This window comes from Rhinolophus hipposideros (genome assembly GCF_964194185.1).
Source record: "Rhinolophus hipposideros genome assembly, chromosome: 16".
NCBI lineage: Eukaryota > Metazoa > Chordata > Mammalia > Chiroptera > Rhinolophidae > Rhinolophus > Rhinolophus hipposideros.
Window position 1 is genome coordinate 58,817,705 of NC_138062.1, and position 19,886 is coordinate 58,837,590.

General features: G+C 58.5%; 3 protein-coding genes across 6 annotated transcripts in view; 1 reads left to right on the forward strand and 2 right to left on the reverse strand.

Annotated features, from left to right (window-relative positions):
* Positions 1–1,878: 1,878 nt before the first annotated feature.
* Positions 1,879–11,500, forward strand: MFSD12 (major facilitator superfamily domain containing 12). Its single transcript, XM_081076723.1, has 10 exons — positions 1,879–2,317; positions 6,041–6,251; positions 8,017–8,155; positions 8,284–8,460; positions 8,734–8,826; positions 8,922–9,014; positions 9,428–9,598; positions 9,690–9,784; positions 10,803–10,933; positions 11,043–11,500. Exons 1-10 carry the CDS (start codon positions 2,020–2,022, stop codon positions 11,063–11,065), a joined length of 1,431 nt encoding a protein of 476 aa, XP_080932849.1. The 5' UTR covers positions 1,879–2,019; the 3' UTR covers positions 11,066–11,500.
* Positions 11,501–11,635: 135 nt separating this feature from the next.
* Positions 11,636–14,565, reverse strand: TEKTIP1 (tektin bundle interacting protein 1; the record flags this gene model as incomplete). The annotated part of the gene is given in 6 exon segments (XM_081076733.1): positions 11,636–11,817; positions 11,820–11,849; positions 11,852–11,867; positions 11,871–12,046; positions 12,138–12,376; positions 14,435–14,565. Coding segments are annotated over 6 exon segments (774 nt in total).
* The window catches only part of FZR1 (fizzy and cell division cycle 20 related 1), a 43,901-nt gene continuing 36,390 nt past the window's right edge, over positions 12,376–19,886 (reverse strand). For 3 of the 4 annotated variants that reach the window (XM_081076720.1, XM_081076721.1, XM_081076719.1), the window contains 4 exons: positions 19,476–19,709; positions 19,102–19,206; positions 18,382–18,483; positions 12,376–18,086 (listed from right to left, as the gene is read on the reverse strand). In XM_081076720.1, coding sequence (XP_080932846.1) covers positions 18,045–18,086; positions 18,382–18,483; positions 19,102–19,206; positions 19,476–19,709 — 483 coding nt within the window. In that variant the 3' untranslated portion in view covers positions 12,376–18,044. The remainder of the gene's footprint in view (positions 18,087–18,381; positions 18,484–19,101; positions 19,207–19,475; positions 19,710–19,886) is intronic. The other variant, XM_081076722.1, reaches the window with a different exon arrangement.

The following is a 19,886-nucleotide window of genomic DNA, read 5'->3' on the forward strand; positions in this document are numbered from 1 at the left end:
TTAGTCTAGTATTTTAAAACAGTCTTTCATTTCTCTTGGAGAAATCTAAAGAGAGCTTGGCCTGCAGGAAGGAAAGAATTGAGGTTCTTATCTTTCCTTACCCCTTTAGCTCCTCCAAAGCAGTCTATCCTAATCTCTCCTCTTCCCCTGCTAGGTTTTCTCTCTTTGAGCACCCATGATCCCACTCACATCAAAAGTTTTCAAAAAAAAAAAAAAAAGTTTTCAGGCTCCTTTTGATAAAAGAGTATGTGTTGTTGTGGTGGTCTGCATTAGGTGGGGGCTGGGCTGGACACCCTTTGGGCTGCCAGAGCCTCAAGTTTATAAGTGGGTTCCTGTCTATTTCCCAGTTTCTATCTACATTTCTGATTTTCTGCCTGTATGTCCACCATTCAGTTGTTTGCCATATTTATTTTTTATTTTAATTAAATGTATTTGGGGGTAACATCAGTAACATTATATAAATATCAGGTGTACAATTTATAATGCAACGTGTGTACTCCATTGTGTGTTCACTACCCAAAGTCTAGTCTCCTTCTGTCACCATGTATTTGACCCCTTTACCCTCTTCGTCCTCTCCCCACCCCCGCCCCTCTGGGAACCACCATTCTGTTGTCTCCACAGATATTTCTTGATCTCTTACTACGTGCCAGGCATTGCTGAAGACAATGCAGTGACTGAGACCGCCCTGGTCCCTGCCTCCATCGGGATCACAGTCCAGTGAGGACAGACAGATGGTTACAGCTAGTGGTAGGGAGCACATATCAGGCTTGTGATGGGGGTGGTCCAGCGCACGGTGGGAACCCAGAGTAATAACTGACAGGGGACAAGGGCTTCGCTGAGAACGCTTTCTGGCTGAGAATATTAAGAGCTAACATTTCCATCACTTTTCCATCACCATATGTTTGATTCCCTTTACCCTCATCTACCACCGCCCTCCCCACCACGTCCATCACTTTTAACATACATTATACCCATTCTAGAACTGGGAAGACTGAGCCCCACGAAGTTAAGGGACTCGTCCCAGCTGGAACAGCTAGAGGGGTGGAGCTCGTCTGGACGCCGTGACTCTGGCCACGCAGGTTTAAAACCATTCTTGGAAGAGGCCTGGAGGCCGGGGTGGGGGAAGGAGGAACCGCAACCAACGCTTGGAGGAACTTGAAACCGCTTGTGTGGTGACCCAGTCGAGGGAGGGCGGTTGGAGGAAGCTGGGGAGGGGTCGAGAGCACTGGCCTACGAACTGCATGCACCTGACTCACTGTGTCAGGCAAGCACTGTGCGCCCAGAGCGCCTTCTCCCTCTTTGGGCGTGTTTCTGGCCTGGAATTGGGAGACTTGTTCCGCCTTCCGCCCAGCTGGGATGAGGAAATCCACGTGGGGCGCTTGGCACAGTTGGCGCTCATTAAATGCCAGCTGGTGTTATTATGATGATTATCCTCATTATTATCCTTAATAACTAATTAATTAGAAGTAATACGTCCTCTCCGCATCCGATTGTGTCTCTCCCGGCCGGGGAGTCACCGGACCCCAAAGGAGGCGAGACCTTCCCCCAACCCACCCCCCAGCCCACCCCATCCTCCCCGGGCCATATTAGGCCTCGTAAAGAAGCGGGCAGGCTAGGGTGGCGCGGGCCTGGCGACCGGAGTCTGGGTGGGGGCGCTTCTTGCGTCGCCCCCAACTTCCGTGCGGAGGGTCCCACAAACCAAAGTATGGTCGGGCCCTAGGACCACGCGGCTCCGTGGGCGCCGGGCTAACCCAGAGGCCATGCCTATCTTCCCGATTACTGGCTCTCGGGCACCGGCGCGCGGCCCCGATTGGTGGAGGCAGCCGCTGCTCCCGAGATGCCCCGCCCCACCCGGGCTGCTGTCTTGGGTTCAGCGGCTGTGCGGCCACTGGCGCGCCCAGCCGGGCGGGGGGGCTGGGCGGACGCGAGCGGCGGCGGGGAGCGCGGGACGCGCAGGGCCAGAGCCGGGGTCTAGTTTGCGAAGCGCCGGACGGCCCCGCCCGAGCCCGGAGCGCCGCCATGGGCCCCGGACCCCCCGCGGCAGGAGCGGGCGCGCCCCCGCGGCCGCTGTCCCTGACGGCGCGCCTGAGCTACGCCGTGGGCCACTTCCTCAACGACCTGTGTGCGTCCATGTGGTTCACTTACCTGCTGCTCTACCTGCACTCGGTACGCGCCTACAGCTCGCGCGGCGCCGGGCTGCTGCTGCTGCTCGGCCAGGTGGCCGACGGGCTCTGCACGCCCCTGGTGGGCTACGAGGCCGACCGCGCCGCCGGCCGCTGCGGCCGCTGTGGGCCGCGCAAGTCCTGGCACCTGGTCGGTAAGTCGCAGCCGAGCCGCCCCATCCGACTGCCAGCCCAGTGCCCCCACTGGCTGAGCCTCCCCTGCTTCTGTCCACCGCAGGGCCTGAGCCCTCTGTCTGACCGCTTAGCACCTCTATCTGCCTGACCCACGGGCCTCCCTATCTGTCTGCTTTACCTGCCCAGGGCCCCTTCGGTCTCCGCCACATGTCCTGAACCCCCCCTTTGTCTGTCCCGTGGCCTGAGTCCCCCACCTCTGTCCGCCCTATGGCTCCCGTCTGACCTGTGAAGCCCCCTCCATTTGACTGTTGGTGTGACCCTCCAGTGTCGCTTCCCTTCGTCTGTCTGACCCCTGAACTCACTTTAGGTTGGGTCTGACTGCCCAGTGCCGCCTCTGTCAATCTGTCTGGTCAGGCTTGACCTCCCCATCTGCCTATCAGGGTGACTACCAGGACAGCTTGGTCTGAGTGAGGGTCAGGCTGCCTAGAGACCCTTCTGTCTGTTCTTTCCCCCAGCGCTCTCTGTCCATCTCTGGCGAACTGTCACTTGGGCATTTGGGAGGAGCTGCCCTGGCAGCTGAGAGTTGGGGGTGGGTGAGCTAGAAGGGTCAGGGATCTGTGATTGGCTGACGGGGATGGGGTCTGAAGGGCAGATAATGGGGTTGCCCTCTGGCCGGGGGATGTTGGGGACCTAGAGGGCTGTGGGGGAGGGGAGGAGGCGGATCCCAGGGGGCTGTGGCACCCTGCCCTGTGCATACCAATGATAAGGCCTGTGTCCGGGCATCCCTTCTCTGCCCACCCGGGTCCTGGGCTTTGAGATTAGCCCAGGCTACTTTCCCTGCTATTCCTCCCCTGGCAGGGGTGTCTGCTGCATCCTAGCAATGAGAAGCATTTCAGGAAGCAAGGCCAGGAATCCTGCCACTCGGGGAATTCTGGGCGGCAGCTTTCTAGAAGGCTGGAGGGGCTGGCTGGTGTCTTCTTGCTCTTGGAAACAGTGACCTGGGAGGCAGTGATTGGCCCCTGGCCCTCGTAGATGACATTTTTGTGAGATGTCGCAGATCACCACGTGACCTGAGGGTAGCTAGCATCACTGCCACCACAGCCTGGGACTGGGTTTCAAGTTTGTCAGGTGCTGAGGGTGCCCAGGCTCTGTTTGGGCCACTTTAGTCTGCAGGAGACTCAGACCAGTGACTGCCATCAGCTGAAAACGGGCATTCGAGGTGTCCCTCTTTGGGCTGATGTTGGGTTCGCTTGCAGAGCTGACCCCAATCAGAGGCAGGCTTTTTAAAAATAATAATAGGGTCAACTCATTGACACACAAACAAGGTACAGGCAGTTTTTATGCCAGAGAAATGAGTGGGGTAATGGGGGTGGGTGAGAAGGGCTATTTTTTTGGGGGAATGTCAGGGGAGACCCCATCCAGGGAGATGGAGCCAGCATGAGAAGGTAGCCCTGGCAGTGAATACTGCATGTGCAAAGGCCCTGAGGTGGGTGGGACCTGTTACCATCTCAGAGCCTCCAAGCCTGACTCTGCCCCTTTCATAGGTGGGAGGCCTGGGATTCAGTGAGGGTCCCACCTGACCTCAGGAAGAAGCTGAGTCCCCTTGCAGAAGCGGGGTGGGGAGGGGCCCGGAGGCACTTTTGTAAATAAAGGACTGAAGGCTTTGTGTTTATGCAAAACAGGTCTGGGGGATGGGTGCTCTTACCAGACACCAAGGCCTCCACCTTCACCCCTTCCATTTTCTGGGTGGATGATCTGTGGGGAGAGGAAGCTGGGTGCCTGATAAGGTGATTTGAACGAAGGTCACCCTGGCAATAGTGCCCACTTCTCTGTTTGCCCCGGAGTCTGGGGGGTGGTGATGAACTTGCTCTTCCCCTTAATAGGCCCCCGTGGCTTCCCCATTTAGCCCAGAGAGGACCCTCAGAGCCAAACGTGGACACTCCTGGGGGGTCCAGGCTGGGGCAGGTGTGGATTGGGCTTCATAAGAAAGAAGCAGAACTCTGGAGGATTGGACATTGGCTTTGGGGTTTTGAAAGATGAATAGAAGTATGTATGTTTGTATGTGGGGGACATTCCAAATTGTTGAAAGGGCTTGTGTAAAGGTATGAAATATCATGGCTTTGAAGCTGCTGAGGTAAGAAGTGCCTCAGAGTAGTTGGATCTCCTGCTTTTACACATTAACTCTCAATTCTCACATCTACCTCAGGAAGCAGATATTTCCATTATCTTCATTTTCTGGAAACTGAGGCCCAGAGAGGCAAAGTCACATGCCTGAGACCCTCAGCCAGGCAGCCTAGCTCCGGCAATGGTTAACCTGGCCTGGGCAGCATCAGGGTAGAGTCCATCCAGGGCAGCACATTCTTCTGACCAGAGTCTGCAGTTGGCCCCTGGCCCCCTGGGTGGCCTCAAGTCCTCAGGCATCTGCCCAGGATGCCCCTCCCAGTTCCAGAGAAAGAGCCAGGCTGGTTTTGTTTTCATTTCCTAATCCCAGGGCTGCTGGTTAGGCCCAGAGTCTGGGGATGAGGTCACATCCGGAGCCTGGGGGAGGAGGAAAGTCCAGCTGCCAGTCGCCTTCCAGGTGCAGGGATGGGAGAAGGCTGCAGGGCTGGAGGGAAGGAGCAAGACTGAGTCCAGCAGGCTGGATTTTCAGCTCTGTGGCTCACTCAATGGACCTCAGTTTCCTCATCTGAAAAATGGGGATGATAACACCAGTATAACACACATTCACCCCTTTGGGCTGTAAATAGAGGCATTATTATTACTCACTCAGTCAAAAGTTATTGATGTGCCAGGCTCTGTGCTGGGTGCCAGGGCCACAGAAGTGATTTAGAGAGATCAGGTACCCACCCCGGCAGAGCCCATCGTCTGGTGGGGAGGCAGGCAGGAAACAAGCAGACAGACAGACAAAAGAATTCCCGCGTGTGCTGAGGGGTGTGAAGAACAGGAAGCGCGGTCCAGATGGAGTGTGTCGGGCGGTGGGGCTGCTGGCCACGAGCTGCTCAGGAAGGGCTTCTCCGAGGAGGCAGCACTTGAGTTCAATCCTGAGGGACGAATAGGAGCCATTCTTGCTAAGACGTTAGGGGAAGAGCATTTGAGGCAGAGGGCACAGCATATGCAAAGATCGTCCTTCAGGCTGGTGTATTGGGACAGCAGGGAGCCCGTGTGGCTGTAGCAGTAAGGGCCGGAAGGAGGTGAGGGCAGGGAGGGGACGGGGCAGGTCGAGCAGGGCTGGTGGGCCCCGGGGAGGACTCGGAATGTCCTGAACTACTGGAATGCTTTCCAGGGAGAGATCCTCCTATGGGCTGATGGGGACCCTGAGGCTCAGGGAGGGCGGAGTCCAGCATCACTTGCTCTCCTGACTCCTGATGGCCCCACAGGATCCTTGATAGGAGCTGGGGGCGGAAAAGCCCCATTTCTTGGGTAAGACAGGAAGGGAAAGTTGTGGGTGTCAAGGGTGCGTCTGGTGGGCAGTTCTCCAGGGCTCCCCACAGCGCCCTTTCAACCTGCTATGTGACCTCTGGGGGACCCCAGATCTCTGCCTCAGTTTCCCCATTTGTCTCAGGGGCCATAAGCCTGGGACGTGCTGGCCTGCTGATCCCACACACCCCACTGTGTGTCTTTGGGAGGGTCTCTAGCCTTTTCTATGTCTATTTGATTCCCACCTGGTCACACCCAGGGAGCCCTGGGCCCCTGTGGGAAGGCCAGGTGATGAGACTTCCCCCCTCCCACTCTGCCATCCACAGGCACCTTCTGCGTCCTGCTCTCCTTCCCCTTCATCTTCAGTCCCTGCCTGGGCTGCGGGGAGACCACGCCCGAGTGGGTCGCCCTCTTCTACTACGGGCCATTCATTGTCATCTTCCAGTTTGGCTGGGCTGCTACGCAGATTGCCCACCTCAGCCTCATCCCCGAGCTCGTCACCAATGACCACGAGAAGGTGGAGCTCACAGCTCTCAGGTATCACCTTGGTCGGGCAGGGCGGGGAGGGCACACGCAGAGCAGGTGAGGCCAGGGGCCCCAGGGCTACCCTGTTTGTGTGGGCTCTGCCTGGCTGTGTGGCTCTGGGACTTTCAGCAGCAGCTTGTACATCTGGAAAGGTGTATCAGTCAGCTGCTGCTGCTTGCGTAACAAATGACCACAAAGCAGGTTCAAACAGCACACGTTTAACATGTCATGGTTTCTGTGGGTTAAGAGTCTGTCTCGGCTTAGCTGGGTTTTCTGCTTCAGTATCTGTCTTGAGGCTTCAATCAAGGTGTTGTCTAGGGCTGGTTTCTCATCTGAGGCTTGGGGTCCCTCTACCCTGCTCAGGTAGTTGGTGGCAGAACTCATTTTCTTGCAGATGTAGAGCTCATGGTGGCTTGCTGACGCTTGGAGACATCGGGAGAGTCAGAGCTCAGGCATGGCTTAAGCCCTTTTTCTAAGAATCACCTTATTAGGTCAGGCCCACCCAGGATAGTCTCCTTTGATGACATCTGCAAAACCCCTTCACCTGTGCCACAGAAAGTTACCTACAAATGGGAGTGGCGTCCGTCATATTCATAGGTTCCATCTCCAAGGGGAAAGGGTTAGACACAGCAGGGCCAGGGCTTGGGGATTTCTGGGGCCATCGTAGTATCCTGCCTGCTGCACGTGGATTTAGGGAGGTTATTCTGGATTTGATGATCATAGGAGCATTTATGGAGTGCTTGCTGTATGCCAGACACAGTTCTAGGCCCTTCACATGAATTATCTTCTTTAATCCTCACGGCAAGCCCAGGCTGTCATGTGCCCAAGGCCAGACAGAGCAAGATGCCTATGGGACGTGTGCAGTAGGGAAAAGGTACAGGAGATGACAGTTCCATCCAGAAGGGACAGCACATGTGAGGGTGGCCAGTATGGCTGGAGCTCAGAGAAGGCCTGGCTCACAGTTGGCGCTCGGTAAGTGTGTGTTATTCTTGTTAGGATAGCCTCTGCTGAGGGTCCTGTCTGTCTCCACCTCAGCCTGTTTGGCCCAGTCTGGCTTCCTCTCCACCCCTGCCTTTGAGTTCCTCATTATGACCAACAGCTGCAGGCGCTAACAACAGGCCTCAATGCCCAGGCCCCCAAGGGCCCCAGCTGATGGGACAGGCTGGGCCACGCCCACATTCTGGGGTACTTTCTACCTGCAAGTGCTTTATTGCCATCCTCATGTGATCTTCACTGTGACCTCGGGGGGATAGTCTTGTGCTCACTTTCATAAAGGGAGACTGAATCCTGCTGAGATCCAGAGGACCCCCTTTGGATTTTGGTGTCAAGTTGTGGGTTTCAAGGGCGCCTCCCCTGCCCAGCCAGGCCCTGGAGGGACATTGCTCTCGGGCTACAGGCAGGAGCAGACCCTGATAATTCGAGACTATAGAGACCTTGCCCTGTCGAAGCCCAGGATCAGGGTACCCAAAATTCCAGAATTCTGGCTCTGAGCATCTCAGGTTTTCAGATTTGGGTTGCAGCTCTGACTGGACCCCAGCCCCTCCCCCACCCCATCACCGTGGGCGTGGGTCAGAGTTGTAAATCATCAGATAATGTACAGACTGGGGTAACTGAGGCCAGCAGGGACTACTTTGGGGCCACCCAAGGATTGGCGGCTGAAATCACCCGTCGCAAGGTTCCCCGGACGCCACAAGTAGCTCTGACTGCGGCTGCCTGGGGAAGAAGTGGCTGTGTGGCTTCCTGGGCTGCCGTGCTGAGGCCTTCCCTGCCCCGCCAGGTACGCCTTCACAGTGGTGGCCAACATCACCGTCTATGGCACCGCCTGGCTCATGTTCCACCTGCAGGCCTCTGCACACATAGGGCCCACGCAGGATGTCAGTGACCAGCTGGGGGTCCAGGATGTGCCAGTGTTTCGGGTGAGCTGGGGCCGGAGTGGGGATGGGGGCAAGGCTGCTCCTGGCCAAACAGGACAACCCCCCAGGTCCTAATCGCGGTGCTCGGGCCTCAAGAGCTACTGCTGACCCGTTTCCTGCCTGGTCCCCAGAACCTCTCCCTGTTAGTGGTGGGCATTGGAGCTGTCTTCTCACTGCTGTTCCACCTGGGCACCAGGGAGGGGCGACAGGTGGAGGAGCCGGACGAACACAGCCCCCTGTTGGCGCCTGCCACTGCCCGGCCCTTGCTGCTCTGGAAACACTGGCTTCGGGAGCCGGCCTTTTACCAGGTATGTTGTGGGGAGCAGAGCGGGCTGCAGTGGCCCTGACCTCTGCGGGGTTGCAATCAGGGATAGCCAAGAGAGGAGCAAACACGTCCACTGTCCATTCTCCACCCAGGGCAGACATTGCTAGGCAATCATTGCTCTCTTCTCTGCCCGGACCAGCGAGGCAGTCACTACTAGGGGATTCAGATGCCAGCTGCAGCTAGGCCCCTGGCGCTCCCTGCAGATGGGAGTGGAGAAGGGCCCTGCCTGACCCCTGAACCCTCCGTTTGCCCACAGGTGGGCTTGCTATACATGAGCACGAGGCTCATTGTGAACTTGTCCCAGACGTACATGGCCATGTACCTCACCTACTCCCTCAATCTGCCCAAGGTGAGCTGGGCAGGGCGGGGGCGGGCCAGGTCCATGGGCCCCAAGCCCGAGCCGTCTCACCTGACACACCCATGCCCACCTACTCTGCCCTGCAGAAGTTCATCGCCACCATCCCACTGGTGATGTACCTCAGCGGTTTCTTCTCCTCCTTCCTCATGAAGCCAGTCAACAAGTGGATCGGAAGGAATGTGAGTGCGCCCAGGGCCGTTGGGGGCAGTGGGGAGATGCCAGATGAGGACCCTGAAATTCAGACTCATGCAGCCTGGGTGATTTCAGACCACAGCATTCACACCTCATCTGGGACCCGAGTTCTAGAACTTTCTGACTGGTGTGCTAGCCAGGGTGGCTATGAGTACCTGAAACGTGGTTGGCGTGACTGAGGAACTGAATGCTCCATTTTATCTAATTTTAATTGATTTGCACTTAGATGTAAAGCCACCTGTCTCTAGAATGTCAGCTCTCTGGTCAGAGCTGGGGGCTCCTTGGGGACAGTCCAACTTGACCCCCTCACTCTCTGGGCTTGGAGCTGGGCGTGGGGTGGATTGAAGACCAGAGAGGGCAAGCGTCCGTGAGGCGGGCCTGATGCTGGTCCCTGCTGCAGATGACCTATTTCGTGGGCCTCCTGGTTATCCTGGCCTTCGCGGCCTGGGTGGCGCTGGCAGAGGAGCTGGGCGTGGCTGTGTATGCAGCGGCTGTGCTGCTGGGCACGGGCTGTGCCACCATCCTCGTCACCTCACTGGCCATGACGGCTGACCTCATCGGTCCGCACACGGTAGGGCTGGTGGGCAGGGCCAGGTAGGTGGGGCTTGGGGCCCGGGGCCCGGCCATGGGTGCTGACCGCCTTCCTGCCTGTGTCCCCCCAGCACAGTGGAGCCTTTGTGTACGGCGCCATGAGCTTCTCGGATAAGGTGGCCAACGGGCTGGCAGTCATGGTCATCCAGAGCCTGTACCCTTGCGCGTGAGTGCGACTCATGCAGTCATTTAACCAGAGTGTACCGAGTATGCTGTGCTCCAGGCACTGCTCCAGGTCGGGATTTGGCGTGGGGTTCACAGGCCTGGGGGACCTGGTTGTTTCTGAGCTCGGGCACTTTGTTTATTCACTCAGCAAACCCTGAGTCTGCTGTGTGTGCTGAGGTATTGGATGTGAGTGGGCAGGGCTACGGGGGAGCCAGAATCTGTGTCACTCAGATACTCGGAACCTGGGGTTCCAGACCCAATGGTTCTCACCTTGTAGAAGCCCAGGATCTGGGAACCAGAGCCGGCCTCGTCCTCTGTCCTTATGGAGCTGGGGGCAACAGCAATCATGTAAACCACACAAATAAACATGTGGTCGACGAGTGGTGTGAAGAACACCACATAGGCCTGACTGGGACAGGAGGTCAAGGAAGATTTCTTGGAGGAGGTGACATGGTCCAGAGACCCGGTGGAAACCAGGGAGTTCTAGGCAAATGGGGAGAACAGCCAGTGCAAAGGCCCTGGGGCACCCATGGCCTGACTTGGGCAAACAGTGAGGAGACCCAAGTGGCTGGAGCAGAGTGAGGGTAAGAGAGGGAGGAGGGGAGGGCAGGGAGGGGATGGGGGCAGGTGCTGCGGGGCCCTGTGGAGGACTTTGGCTTTCCCTCAGAGGGAGGTGGGCAGGAGTGCAGCGCCTGACTTGGGTGCTCACAGGTGCTCTCTGGTGCCTGCCGTGGGGAGGACAGTCTGGAAGGTGAGGGCTGGAACCTGGGGACCAGGGCAGAAGTGTGCATTGGTCCAGGTGGGTGGTGATGGGCGGGAGCAGTGGGCAGATCTGGGATAGACTCTGAAGGCAGAGCCAACAGTATTGGCTGAAGTATCAGGTGTGGGAGGAGAGTGGGGAGAGGAGGGTGACCCCCAGGTTCTAGCCTGACTGCTGGCTGAGGTGGGAGGAATGGGAGGTCCAGGCTGGAGGTTCCCCATGAGTGTCCACTCACCTGCGCTGTCCTCCCCTACCCCAGCTCGGAGCTCTGCTGCAAGGCCTGTGTGGGCTTCTACCACTGGGTGATGGTGGCCGTGACAGGTGGCGTGGGCATGGCTGCCACCCTGTCTCTGTGCAGTCTTCTCATCTGGCCCCTCCACCTGCGGAGCTGTGAGTTGTGGACCCCCCTCCATCCCCCCAACCCCCCAACCTGGCCATGAGTGGGCAGCCCGGGGCAGAGACAGGCCCCATGCTCACTAACCCCACCCCTCTCTTGCAGGGGCCCCTGGAGCCCAGCCCTGACATTCCCCCATGGCCTCCTGTCCTATGCAAATGAGCTGCGACTGCACATTCTATGCCCTGCTCTTCCCGGCTCCACCCCTCCTTCCTTGCCTGGCTGTAGGGTCAGTGGGTGGTGAGGGCAGTACCCCAGCTGGGGTGAGACAACTAGCTAGGCCCTCTGGTGTCCAGGGGCCCATGGGTTTGGGGGTGCCCAAGTCTAACGCTAATGGATGAGTCAGGGTGCCCTGTGAGTGTTGCGTGAGGGCAGGCTGTGAAGGTCCTGGGGCTGCACTGAGCTCCACCTCACCCCTGGCCTGGCTGGGATCTCATGGGTGCTGCTAGGCCCCCCAAGGACGGTGTCATCATTTAGTCTTCCTGGCTCCCCAGCCTGGGATCCATGTCCAGCTCCCTGCACCCAGGATGCTGTGGATAGTGAATAAAGAGCCGTTCACGGTGAGGAGTGGCCTCAGCTGTCTGCCTGGGGACGTGGCTAGTAACTAACTCCCTTTACCGGACTGCCCAGTGCCCTGATCCCCAGATGTGGACAGACGCTCGGGGAGAGGCAGTGTCCCCGCAGAGGGACGGTCTTTATCAGAGAGTGGGAGTGTGGACAGGTGGGGGCTGCTGGCCAGTGGATGGGCAGTAGGGTTCCAGGTCCCACTGCCGGTAGTTCTGGGCCGTGTAGCGTGGACGCTGCTGCGCCGACAGGTAGGGAACGTGGTTGGACACCTGCCCCCGCGGCTCCACCCCGTGTTGGTGCCTGTCGACCACTGTGGGGCAGAACCTGGGTTACCTCCTGGCCCCAGGCAGTGTCACCCCCGGCCTAGGTGGCCTTGTTCCCGGCCCATCCCGTGGCCTCCGTGACCCTGGCCTCACCATATTCCTTGCCCCAGATGGGTCTGTCTTTCCATAGCATGGTCCCCCACCGCGTGCTGGGGGCCTTGTACTGGGCAGGCGTGATGGGGTCGTGCCAGGCGGTCTCCCGAAGGTGCTGGGTGTAGGCTGCTGGGACAGTAAGTGGGGGAAAGCATCTCTGGCCCTCGCCCTCCCCTCGGGGCTGACCTGGGTCCGGGCAGGCAGGCTGGGCACTCACCCGAGGGCATGCCCCGCTCCCGGTGGCTGTAGCATCCGTGCCAGTGGGAGTAAGCCTCGCGGTAGGGGTTGTCCGGGGCCCGTGGGAGTGTGTACCAGGCTTCGCGGGAGTCTGAGTTGGTTAGGCCAGTGTACCACAGCTGGCCGGCCATGTCCCGTCCCATGGGTGTGTACTTCCAGCGTGTTGCCTGCTTGATGGCCGGCATCCAGTGGGGCCCCTCCAGGGACAGGTAGTCATCACTAAGGGCCAGGGAGGGGACAGGCTGAGCCTGCGGCTGTCCCCTGCCCCGCCCTGGGCCACATCTTGCCCGTCTCTAGAATGGGCCTTTTATCCTCAAGGGTGCAGAGGCCTGGCCCATGCTGCGTGGCTTTCTTTTTCTATCTCCTCTCGGCCACGTGTCCTTCAGAACTGGACGCCCACGGCCAGGCTGGCAGAGGAGAGGGAGACTTCCCCCCTCTCTGCCACATGTTCCCCAGGGACACCAGGGAGGAGGGTACAAAAGCTCTGGCCATTCCCAGGGTCCTAAGTCTTTGTCCAGTCTCCCAGACCCGCAGTCCGCTTCCTCCAGGAAGTCCCCTGGCCTGGAGGCACACCAGGGGAAGTGGTCTTCGCTGAGCGGCCCAGACTCCTGAGAAGACCCTCGGAGAACAGTTATGTCATCATCATCCACCCAGTCATCAGGGACCAACTGAGTGAAGACAAGTTCACATTTAAAGGATAAGCTTTGTAGCTACACATCCGTGCCTGTTCCAGGGGGTCCCTAATGCCAGAGCCTGTCCTAGGCTGAGAGCAGCAGGAGGGCTTCCCAGAGGAGGCGGCCCACTCCAAGTGGATGGAATGACATGTGCAAAGGCCCCAGGGCAGCAGAGGACAGTTTAAGGAACAGAGAGGCTGCAGTGCAGAGAGGTTAGTGGAACTATGCTGATGATGGCAAAAATCAAACCTCAATGAGGTACCATTAAAACTAAAATTAAGGAAAAGTGAAGAAACCCAAAGCTAGTGAAACTGCAGGGAAACTTGCTTAAGCAGAATCCTCAAATGGTAATTCCTTCCAGAACACATGCTAGTAGCACCACTGCCCCAGAGACAGACGTGCGTGTGCTCTGACCTGGTGAGTTCGATCCTGGGAAATCACCTGAAGAATGAGGCTGGCTACCCCAAGATGGCCGCAGCAGACCACTGACAAAACACTTTCATCTCTCCTGTGTGCGGAGCCCAGCTCAGAGTTCTTACTCCAGTAGATCCGATCAGAGCATCAAAACTAGAAATGCACAGGTCTCATAAAAGGTGGGACAAGCCTGCGCGTTTCTAGAACATCAGCGTCAGGAGCCTGATGCCGACCGGGTTTGCACCCAGAGATATTTCAAGATCACCTGTGGTGCTTCATGCTCTAAAGTAACATGCAATGAAAAGTGATTCTTCACTTACCCCAGTCTGGACCTGGGCTGCTGTTCTTTCTTCTGCCTTCCTCCCAAGTGGGCAGTGTATGGGTGTGGCCCTTACAGCACAGAAATGTGGGAGCATGCTGCAGTTTCACATCATGTTTAATTTTCTTGGAAATGGAGCGGCACAAAGGCTGCTTACTCATCTGTTACTCATTGTTTTTTATAGCTGCAGAGTAATCATTGTAACGTACTGGAACAGTCACTTATTAATGGATACTCTACTGGGTTGAGTGTCCCCCGAAATTCACGTCCACCTGGAACCTCAGAACATGACCTTATTTGGAAACAGGGTTGTAACAGAATTCGTTAAGATGAGGTCATGGTGGGTTAGAGTGGGCCCCAGTGTCCTTGTAAGGAGAGGGGATCTGGACAGATAAGGTCACGTGATGACGGAGGCACAGATGGGGTGGTGTGCCCACAAGCCAAGGAACGCCAAGGACTGCCAGGAAACCACCAGAAGCTGGGAGAACGTGGAACAGGTGCTCCCTCAGCCTCAGAAGGAGCCAGCCCTGCCGACACCTGATCTCGGCCTTCCGACCTCCAGAACTGGGGGAGAATAAATCTGGTTTGTAAGCGGCCTCGCCTGTGTTGTTACAGTCCCAGGCAAGTCCTAGACACCTGTTTCCTCAGTTCCTGTGTGGGCATGCGAGTTGTGCACAGTGAGTGAGCACGCACACGCCTGCCCTGCTCTCACCTCTGGCGGGGAGGAGGGTACCCCGGTGCAGGTGGGTGGGGAGATGCAGGGATCGGCCAGGGGAGGGTGTAGTACCAACGCGCCTTTTATGAAGTAGTGACAGTCGGGAGAAGCCAAACCAAATTCAATCACACCCAAGAACCAGAGAGGGCACTCACCTGTAGCAAGGTGCCGGGAAGTCCGCTTCAAGGCTCCCCTGGGGGACGTAGGGCCTGGCAGCCTTCTGCCTCAGGGTCTGCATGTCTGCCTGGTTCCTGGGTGCTCCTGCCCAGAAGGCCTGTGGGGCCATTGTTGACAGCAACAAAGGCCGTCCTGTGGTGTCCTGGCAACAGTCCGATCGTTCCCTCTCGCCCCAGTGGAGGGGCTGAAGGAAGGAGTAGGCCGTGCTGGGAGGCTCGCGGCCCAGCGATCCCACCACCGCTCCTCCGGCCCCCTCCCCATGGCCCCTCTCTGGGTCTCTGTGCCACACAGCTGAATTCACTCCCGCATCCTCAGCTCCACCTTTCCAGGTGCTCAGGCTGGGCCCGCCCCCCCATCCCCAATGCTTCCCTTCTCACCCCCATCCAGTCCTTCATCTGTTTACATCAGAGCAAAAACCTGCACACACGTTCACAAAGGAGCATGATTCACAATTATCAGAAAGTGCAAACAACCCAAATACACATCAATTGGGTAAGTGTGGCCCGTCCACACACTGGGGTGTCACCCGGCCGTGAAAAGGAGGGAGGCGCTGCCACTCGCCACAGCGTGGATGGACCCTGAACACACGGTGCTCGTGAGAAGCCAGACACACAGGCCACACAGTGTGATTCCATGTATGGGAAACGTCCAGAACAGGCATGTGCACAGACAGGATGTGGGATCATGGTTGCCAGGGGCTGGGGATGACAGCTAATGGGGAGGGGTTTCTTTTTGGGGTGATGGAAATATTTTGGAATTACACATAGGTGGTAGTTGCACAACATTGTGAATGTAGCAAATGTCACTGAATTGTTCACTTTAAGATGGTAAACTAAGTTATGTATATTTTACCATAATTTTAAAAAGTAACATAAAATGCGGAATTGGCCCCTTTCACCACCTCTGCCTGGTCCTGGCCAGTCACGTCACCACCTGCCTGGCAGACCCCCCCTCTGTGGCCTCTGCACCACTGTCGTCAGGTCTCCACACAGCAGTCTTGTCCCTTCTCAATTCAGCACACACCAGGCACCTCCCTCCCTCGGGACAGAAGCCCAAGTCCTCCCGTGGCCACAGGCCCTGCACGACCTGCCCCCGTCCCCGCCCTGTTTCCCCTCACTCACTCTGCTCCAGCCACATGGGCCTCTTCGCTATTCCTCCAACACACTAGGCACTGTCCTTCCTCAGGGCCTTTGCATTGGCAGTGCCCGCTGCCTGGAAAGTCCTCGGCCCAGGTGTCTCCTGCTTTTCTTTGGGCCCTTGCTCAAAAGTCAGGATTGTAGCAAGTCCCGGATTCAAAGCTGTCCTCTCCCAAAGCCTCCTACCCGTGACATAGCACGTATGTCCCTCTCACAAACCATTCGACAGAAGCTCCATGAGAGCAGGTCTTGGGAGCTGGTCTGTTTTGTTGTCCCCAGTGCCCAGGCTGCGGATCTTCAGCTGGAGGGAAGGGCCCGGGGAGCTCCACTGTCGGGCAGCAGCAAGGTCCCCTGGCTTCTGCCGGCCTCACTGCTGTACTGGCTTCTGCCTCACCCTTCACTTTCGCTCCCCTTTACTGAAAAAGCTACATTTGATGACCACCAGAAACCCAACAGACCTTGCCTCAGCCCACCCGGGCCTTCACCCTGCTGCTGGCCCCGGTCACCCCGTGTCAGGCGGAGGTGACGGCAGCACGTGCCCTGAGGGCCCCTCCCCTGCCCCGCCTCCCTGGCCCTGCGGACACCCCCCCCCAGCTGGGCCTCAAGAACTGGTATATAATGCATGCCGTCCTCACGCCCACTACACTGAATTCAGGGACACCGGCGTCCCTCAAAGACGACGGCTCACCACCTTTTGTGACATTCAGGCTGCTCTGGGGCCCCGGGCGTGTACTGACTTCAGCTGGCAGCCACCCTAGCTGGGGACCAGACAGACAGATGGACAGCCAGCCCTAGCAGTGCATGAACCCACAGCTGGTTTAATGACAATGACATTGTGTTACATGAGAAACAGGCGGGCTCTGCACCGGGCACCCTCCCTGCACCCAGCCCACCAGACTCGCAGGCAAGGAGCACACATTTTGCACCCCCTCTGTTGTCACACTCCCTGGCGTGGGTCCCGCACGCCCAGAGCCTAGGGTCTTTGGCAGCCGCACAGGGTGAGGGTGCAGTAGAAATGGATCGTTTTCTTATTAAACACTCAAACAAACAAAAATAAGTTCTTGACCAATCAAAATACATCCGTCTATACACACTGTCCTTGCCCGTCCCTGCGGCAGGCAGACGCCGAGACGGGGCTGGGGAGGCAGGGCCCCACCCGTCCCCAAATCCAAGCACGTTCAGCTCATCACCCCTCTCAAATGAAGGCGTTAAAAGCTATGACCCCGTCTCCCCAGCTAGCCTCAAACATTTCTGGGACCCATCTATAAAAACACAAAAACTCAAAGTCACAAATACATATATACACGTGCATACATGGGGCTGACCGTGGTGGGGGACACTGGAGGAGCTGGGGTGACCCTCCATCCCATGGAGGCCTGCTCGGCCCATGCGACTTCCTGTCATTGACCTCTGTTCTGAGGGGGAAGAGGCTGAGGGCTGCTTGGGCCCCTGGCCACACCTGGGCCCACCTCCCTCTCTCTGACTTCTCCAGGTCTTGACTGACATGAGGCCGGAGAGGGTGGTATCCAGATGCAGCTCAAGGCCAGGCTCAGGGGACGCCGAGCCGCTGGGGGATCAAGGGGCGCCCCTCCACTCGCTCTCCTCCCTGGCTTCCCCGTGGCCGCAGTTGCAGATGGATAGGACACGGGTGGCCTGGTGGGGAAGAGGCTGGAGAGGAGGGTGAGGCACCACCCTCAGGTTACCTGGACCTACAGGCCCAGCAAGCCCCAAGAACCAGAGTCCCGCCTGGGGACAGAGCTTGGCTGTGACACTGTCAGTGACAAGGACAGTGCAGGGTCAGGGCAAGCACGTGACAGCGAGTGGACCCAACTTCAGTTTTCCTTGCACAAGTCCATCTCGAGATGACCTCCTCCGGTGCACAGATCGCCTGGGGCCTGCTCCCAGGGCCTGGCCCCTGGAAAAGTCCCCAGGATGGCTGCCGGCACAGGGACAGCAGAGATGGCCGAAAAGGGACCTATCAGGCAGGAGTGTCCCTTTCATCCATGGGCTGACCTGAACCATCCGCCTGTTGGGACCTACCCTGGCTGGGCGGCCTGGTGTCCAGCTGTGTCCGGTCACAGGAGTGGGCGGTGACAATGGCGAGCACGTGCTTCTGGGAAGAGCATGCAGCCCAATGAGGCAGACGAACACAAGGGAAGCAGGCGGGGGTCCAGGGAGGCGTCCATCCCGCTCAGAGTGCAGACAGCTGGAGCTGGGGCCACAGGGCCACCGTGTGGAGGGAGCTGGAGCCCGTGCCAGCGGCTGCCCGACCACACCCCCGCCCCAAACATTGCCGACAGGGTTGGCAATCAGGCTTTAATGAGAATCTTCAGGGTCTCTCCAGGCCCGGCTCCCCGCCCACCCGGCTGCGGCTTCGGGGGCCAAGGGGAAGGCGGGTCCGTGCACGTGATGACAGGCGGCGCTCCTCGGCCGGGATGGCAATGCCTGAGCTTTACCGGATCCTGGTGAAGAGGTTGAGGACAGACACGGACTCCTGCAGGGCACATGAGAGAGTTGCTGAGTCCGCGGGGGCAGGGGCCGAGGCTTCGGGCCAGAGGGGGGGCCTGAGCAGGCACTGCTTGTCCCCAGCGACCCGACGTACAGGCTGCGGCACCCTGAGAGCCCTGGCTGGAGGGTATTGCGACATAGGAGCAGAGCGGGGCCGCGGGGGTCCCAGGGCGAAGTTACAGCCGAGCGTGGTGAAGGGGGCTGCTCAGGCATCAGTGGGGGACGGCCCCCAAGACAGGCTGAGGGGACGCACATGGGAAACATCTGGTGCCGATACCGACCCACTTTACCTTTGTTGAACGGGTTTTGCTAAAGACATTCCAGAACCTCAGGGTTTCATCTCCAGCACCAGTAACGATGGCCTCTCCATCAGGGGACATGGCCTGCAGGAGGGAAGAGCCCCATCATCCTTGTAGCCCGGCAGCTGGCCACATGGATGGAGCTGATGATGGGCGTAGGGTGCGGGCAGGGGTCCCCACAAAAGCCCAAACCACAGGACATCCCACCGCCACCCACAGGGGTCAGTGTATTCTGTGCACTCAAAGCAAAGGATACAATGGTTTAAGCACAAAACAGTTTTTCTGGAAAGCAACAAAAATGCTTAAAGAGGGAGTGGGTTCGGGGTGGGGCCCCTGTCCCCAGGCACATGCAAACGGGTATCTGGTGAACCGTCCTCAGAGATTTTCTGAGTGGTTGGATGTGGGTTAGTTGCGGCTTCTTCACGTACATACATATATGTATTTTTTTGGTAAAGATAAATGCATGGAGGTTCTTGGGAGGGCAGAGCTTCCCTTCCTCACAGCGCTGGGGAGTTCAGGGAAGTATAATAGATTCAAAGTGATGGCACGGGCAACATTTGAAAGCAGAACCAACCCTCCCTGCTCTTCAGGCCAGACAAGGGAGCTGGCCGGGGGGAGCCCCCACAGGCCCAGGTGAGAGGCTGCGCTCTGCCTTCCCAGGGCCGTGGACGCCGGGTCCAGGACCTGCCAGCGCAGACTCACCAGGTACAGGACCCGGTAGGAGTGTCCGGTCAGCTTGGCCACCTGGGTCAGGGACGGGTACTTCCAGACCAGGATCTGGTTCTGCGAGTAGCCATGCGTGCTCACCTGGGGGGTGGAGAGGATGCTGTCGGGACCTGGGGCTCCCCTCCAACAGCCCCAGGGCTCAGAGACAAGCTGTCGATTCCCCCACATCCTGGGCCCGCCCGGCCACTGCCCACCGCCACCTCTGGTGGATGACTGGAGGGTGGAAGGGAGCAGCATTGCACCCAGAGCTCTGCCAGTCTCTCCTGGTGGTCAGTGGGCACGGATGGGCCCTTCCAGACTGAGCTTGTGCGACCTGGGTGGCAGGGGCCTGAGCTCTGCGCGGCACTCACCAGTTCGTTGGCGTGCTTGGACCAGGCCAGGTTGCACACCTGGGAGCCCGTGTCGATGCACTGCAGCGGCTGCCCCGTGAGTGTGTTCCAGAAGCGGATGCAGCGGTCAGCTGTGCCACCGCCGGACGCCAGCAGCCCGTGCTGGTGAGGGGACCAGGCGATGGCCTTCACGGCCGCCAAGTGCTCCGTGTACTGCTGCACGGGGCTCAGGCTCGAGTGGTTCCACACCAGCAGCTGTGGGAGCAGCAACTGTGAGGCTCCCAGCTGGTGGGCGGCGGCCCAGGCCGGCTCCCCCAGGGGAGACGGATGGCCTCACCCCAGCCTGCCATGTCCTCCCTGGGGCACAGCCTCGTCACCCCTGCTCTAGACAGGTGGCAGTGAGAATCCCTCGGCTAAGATGGCGAGGGGCCC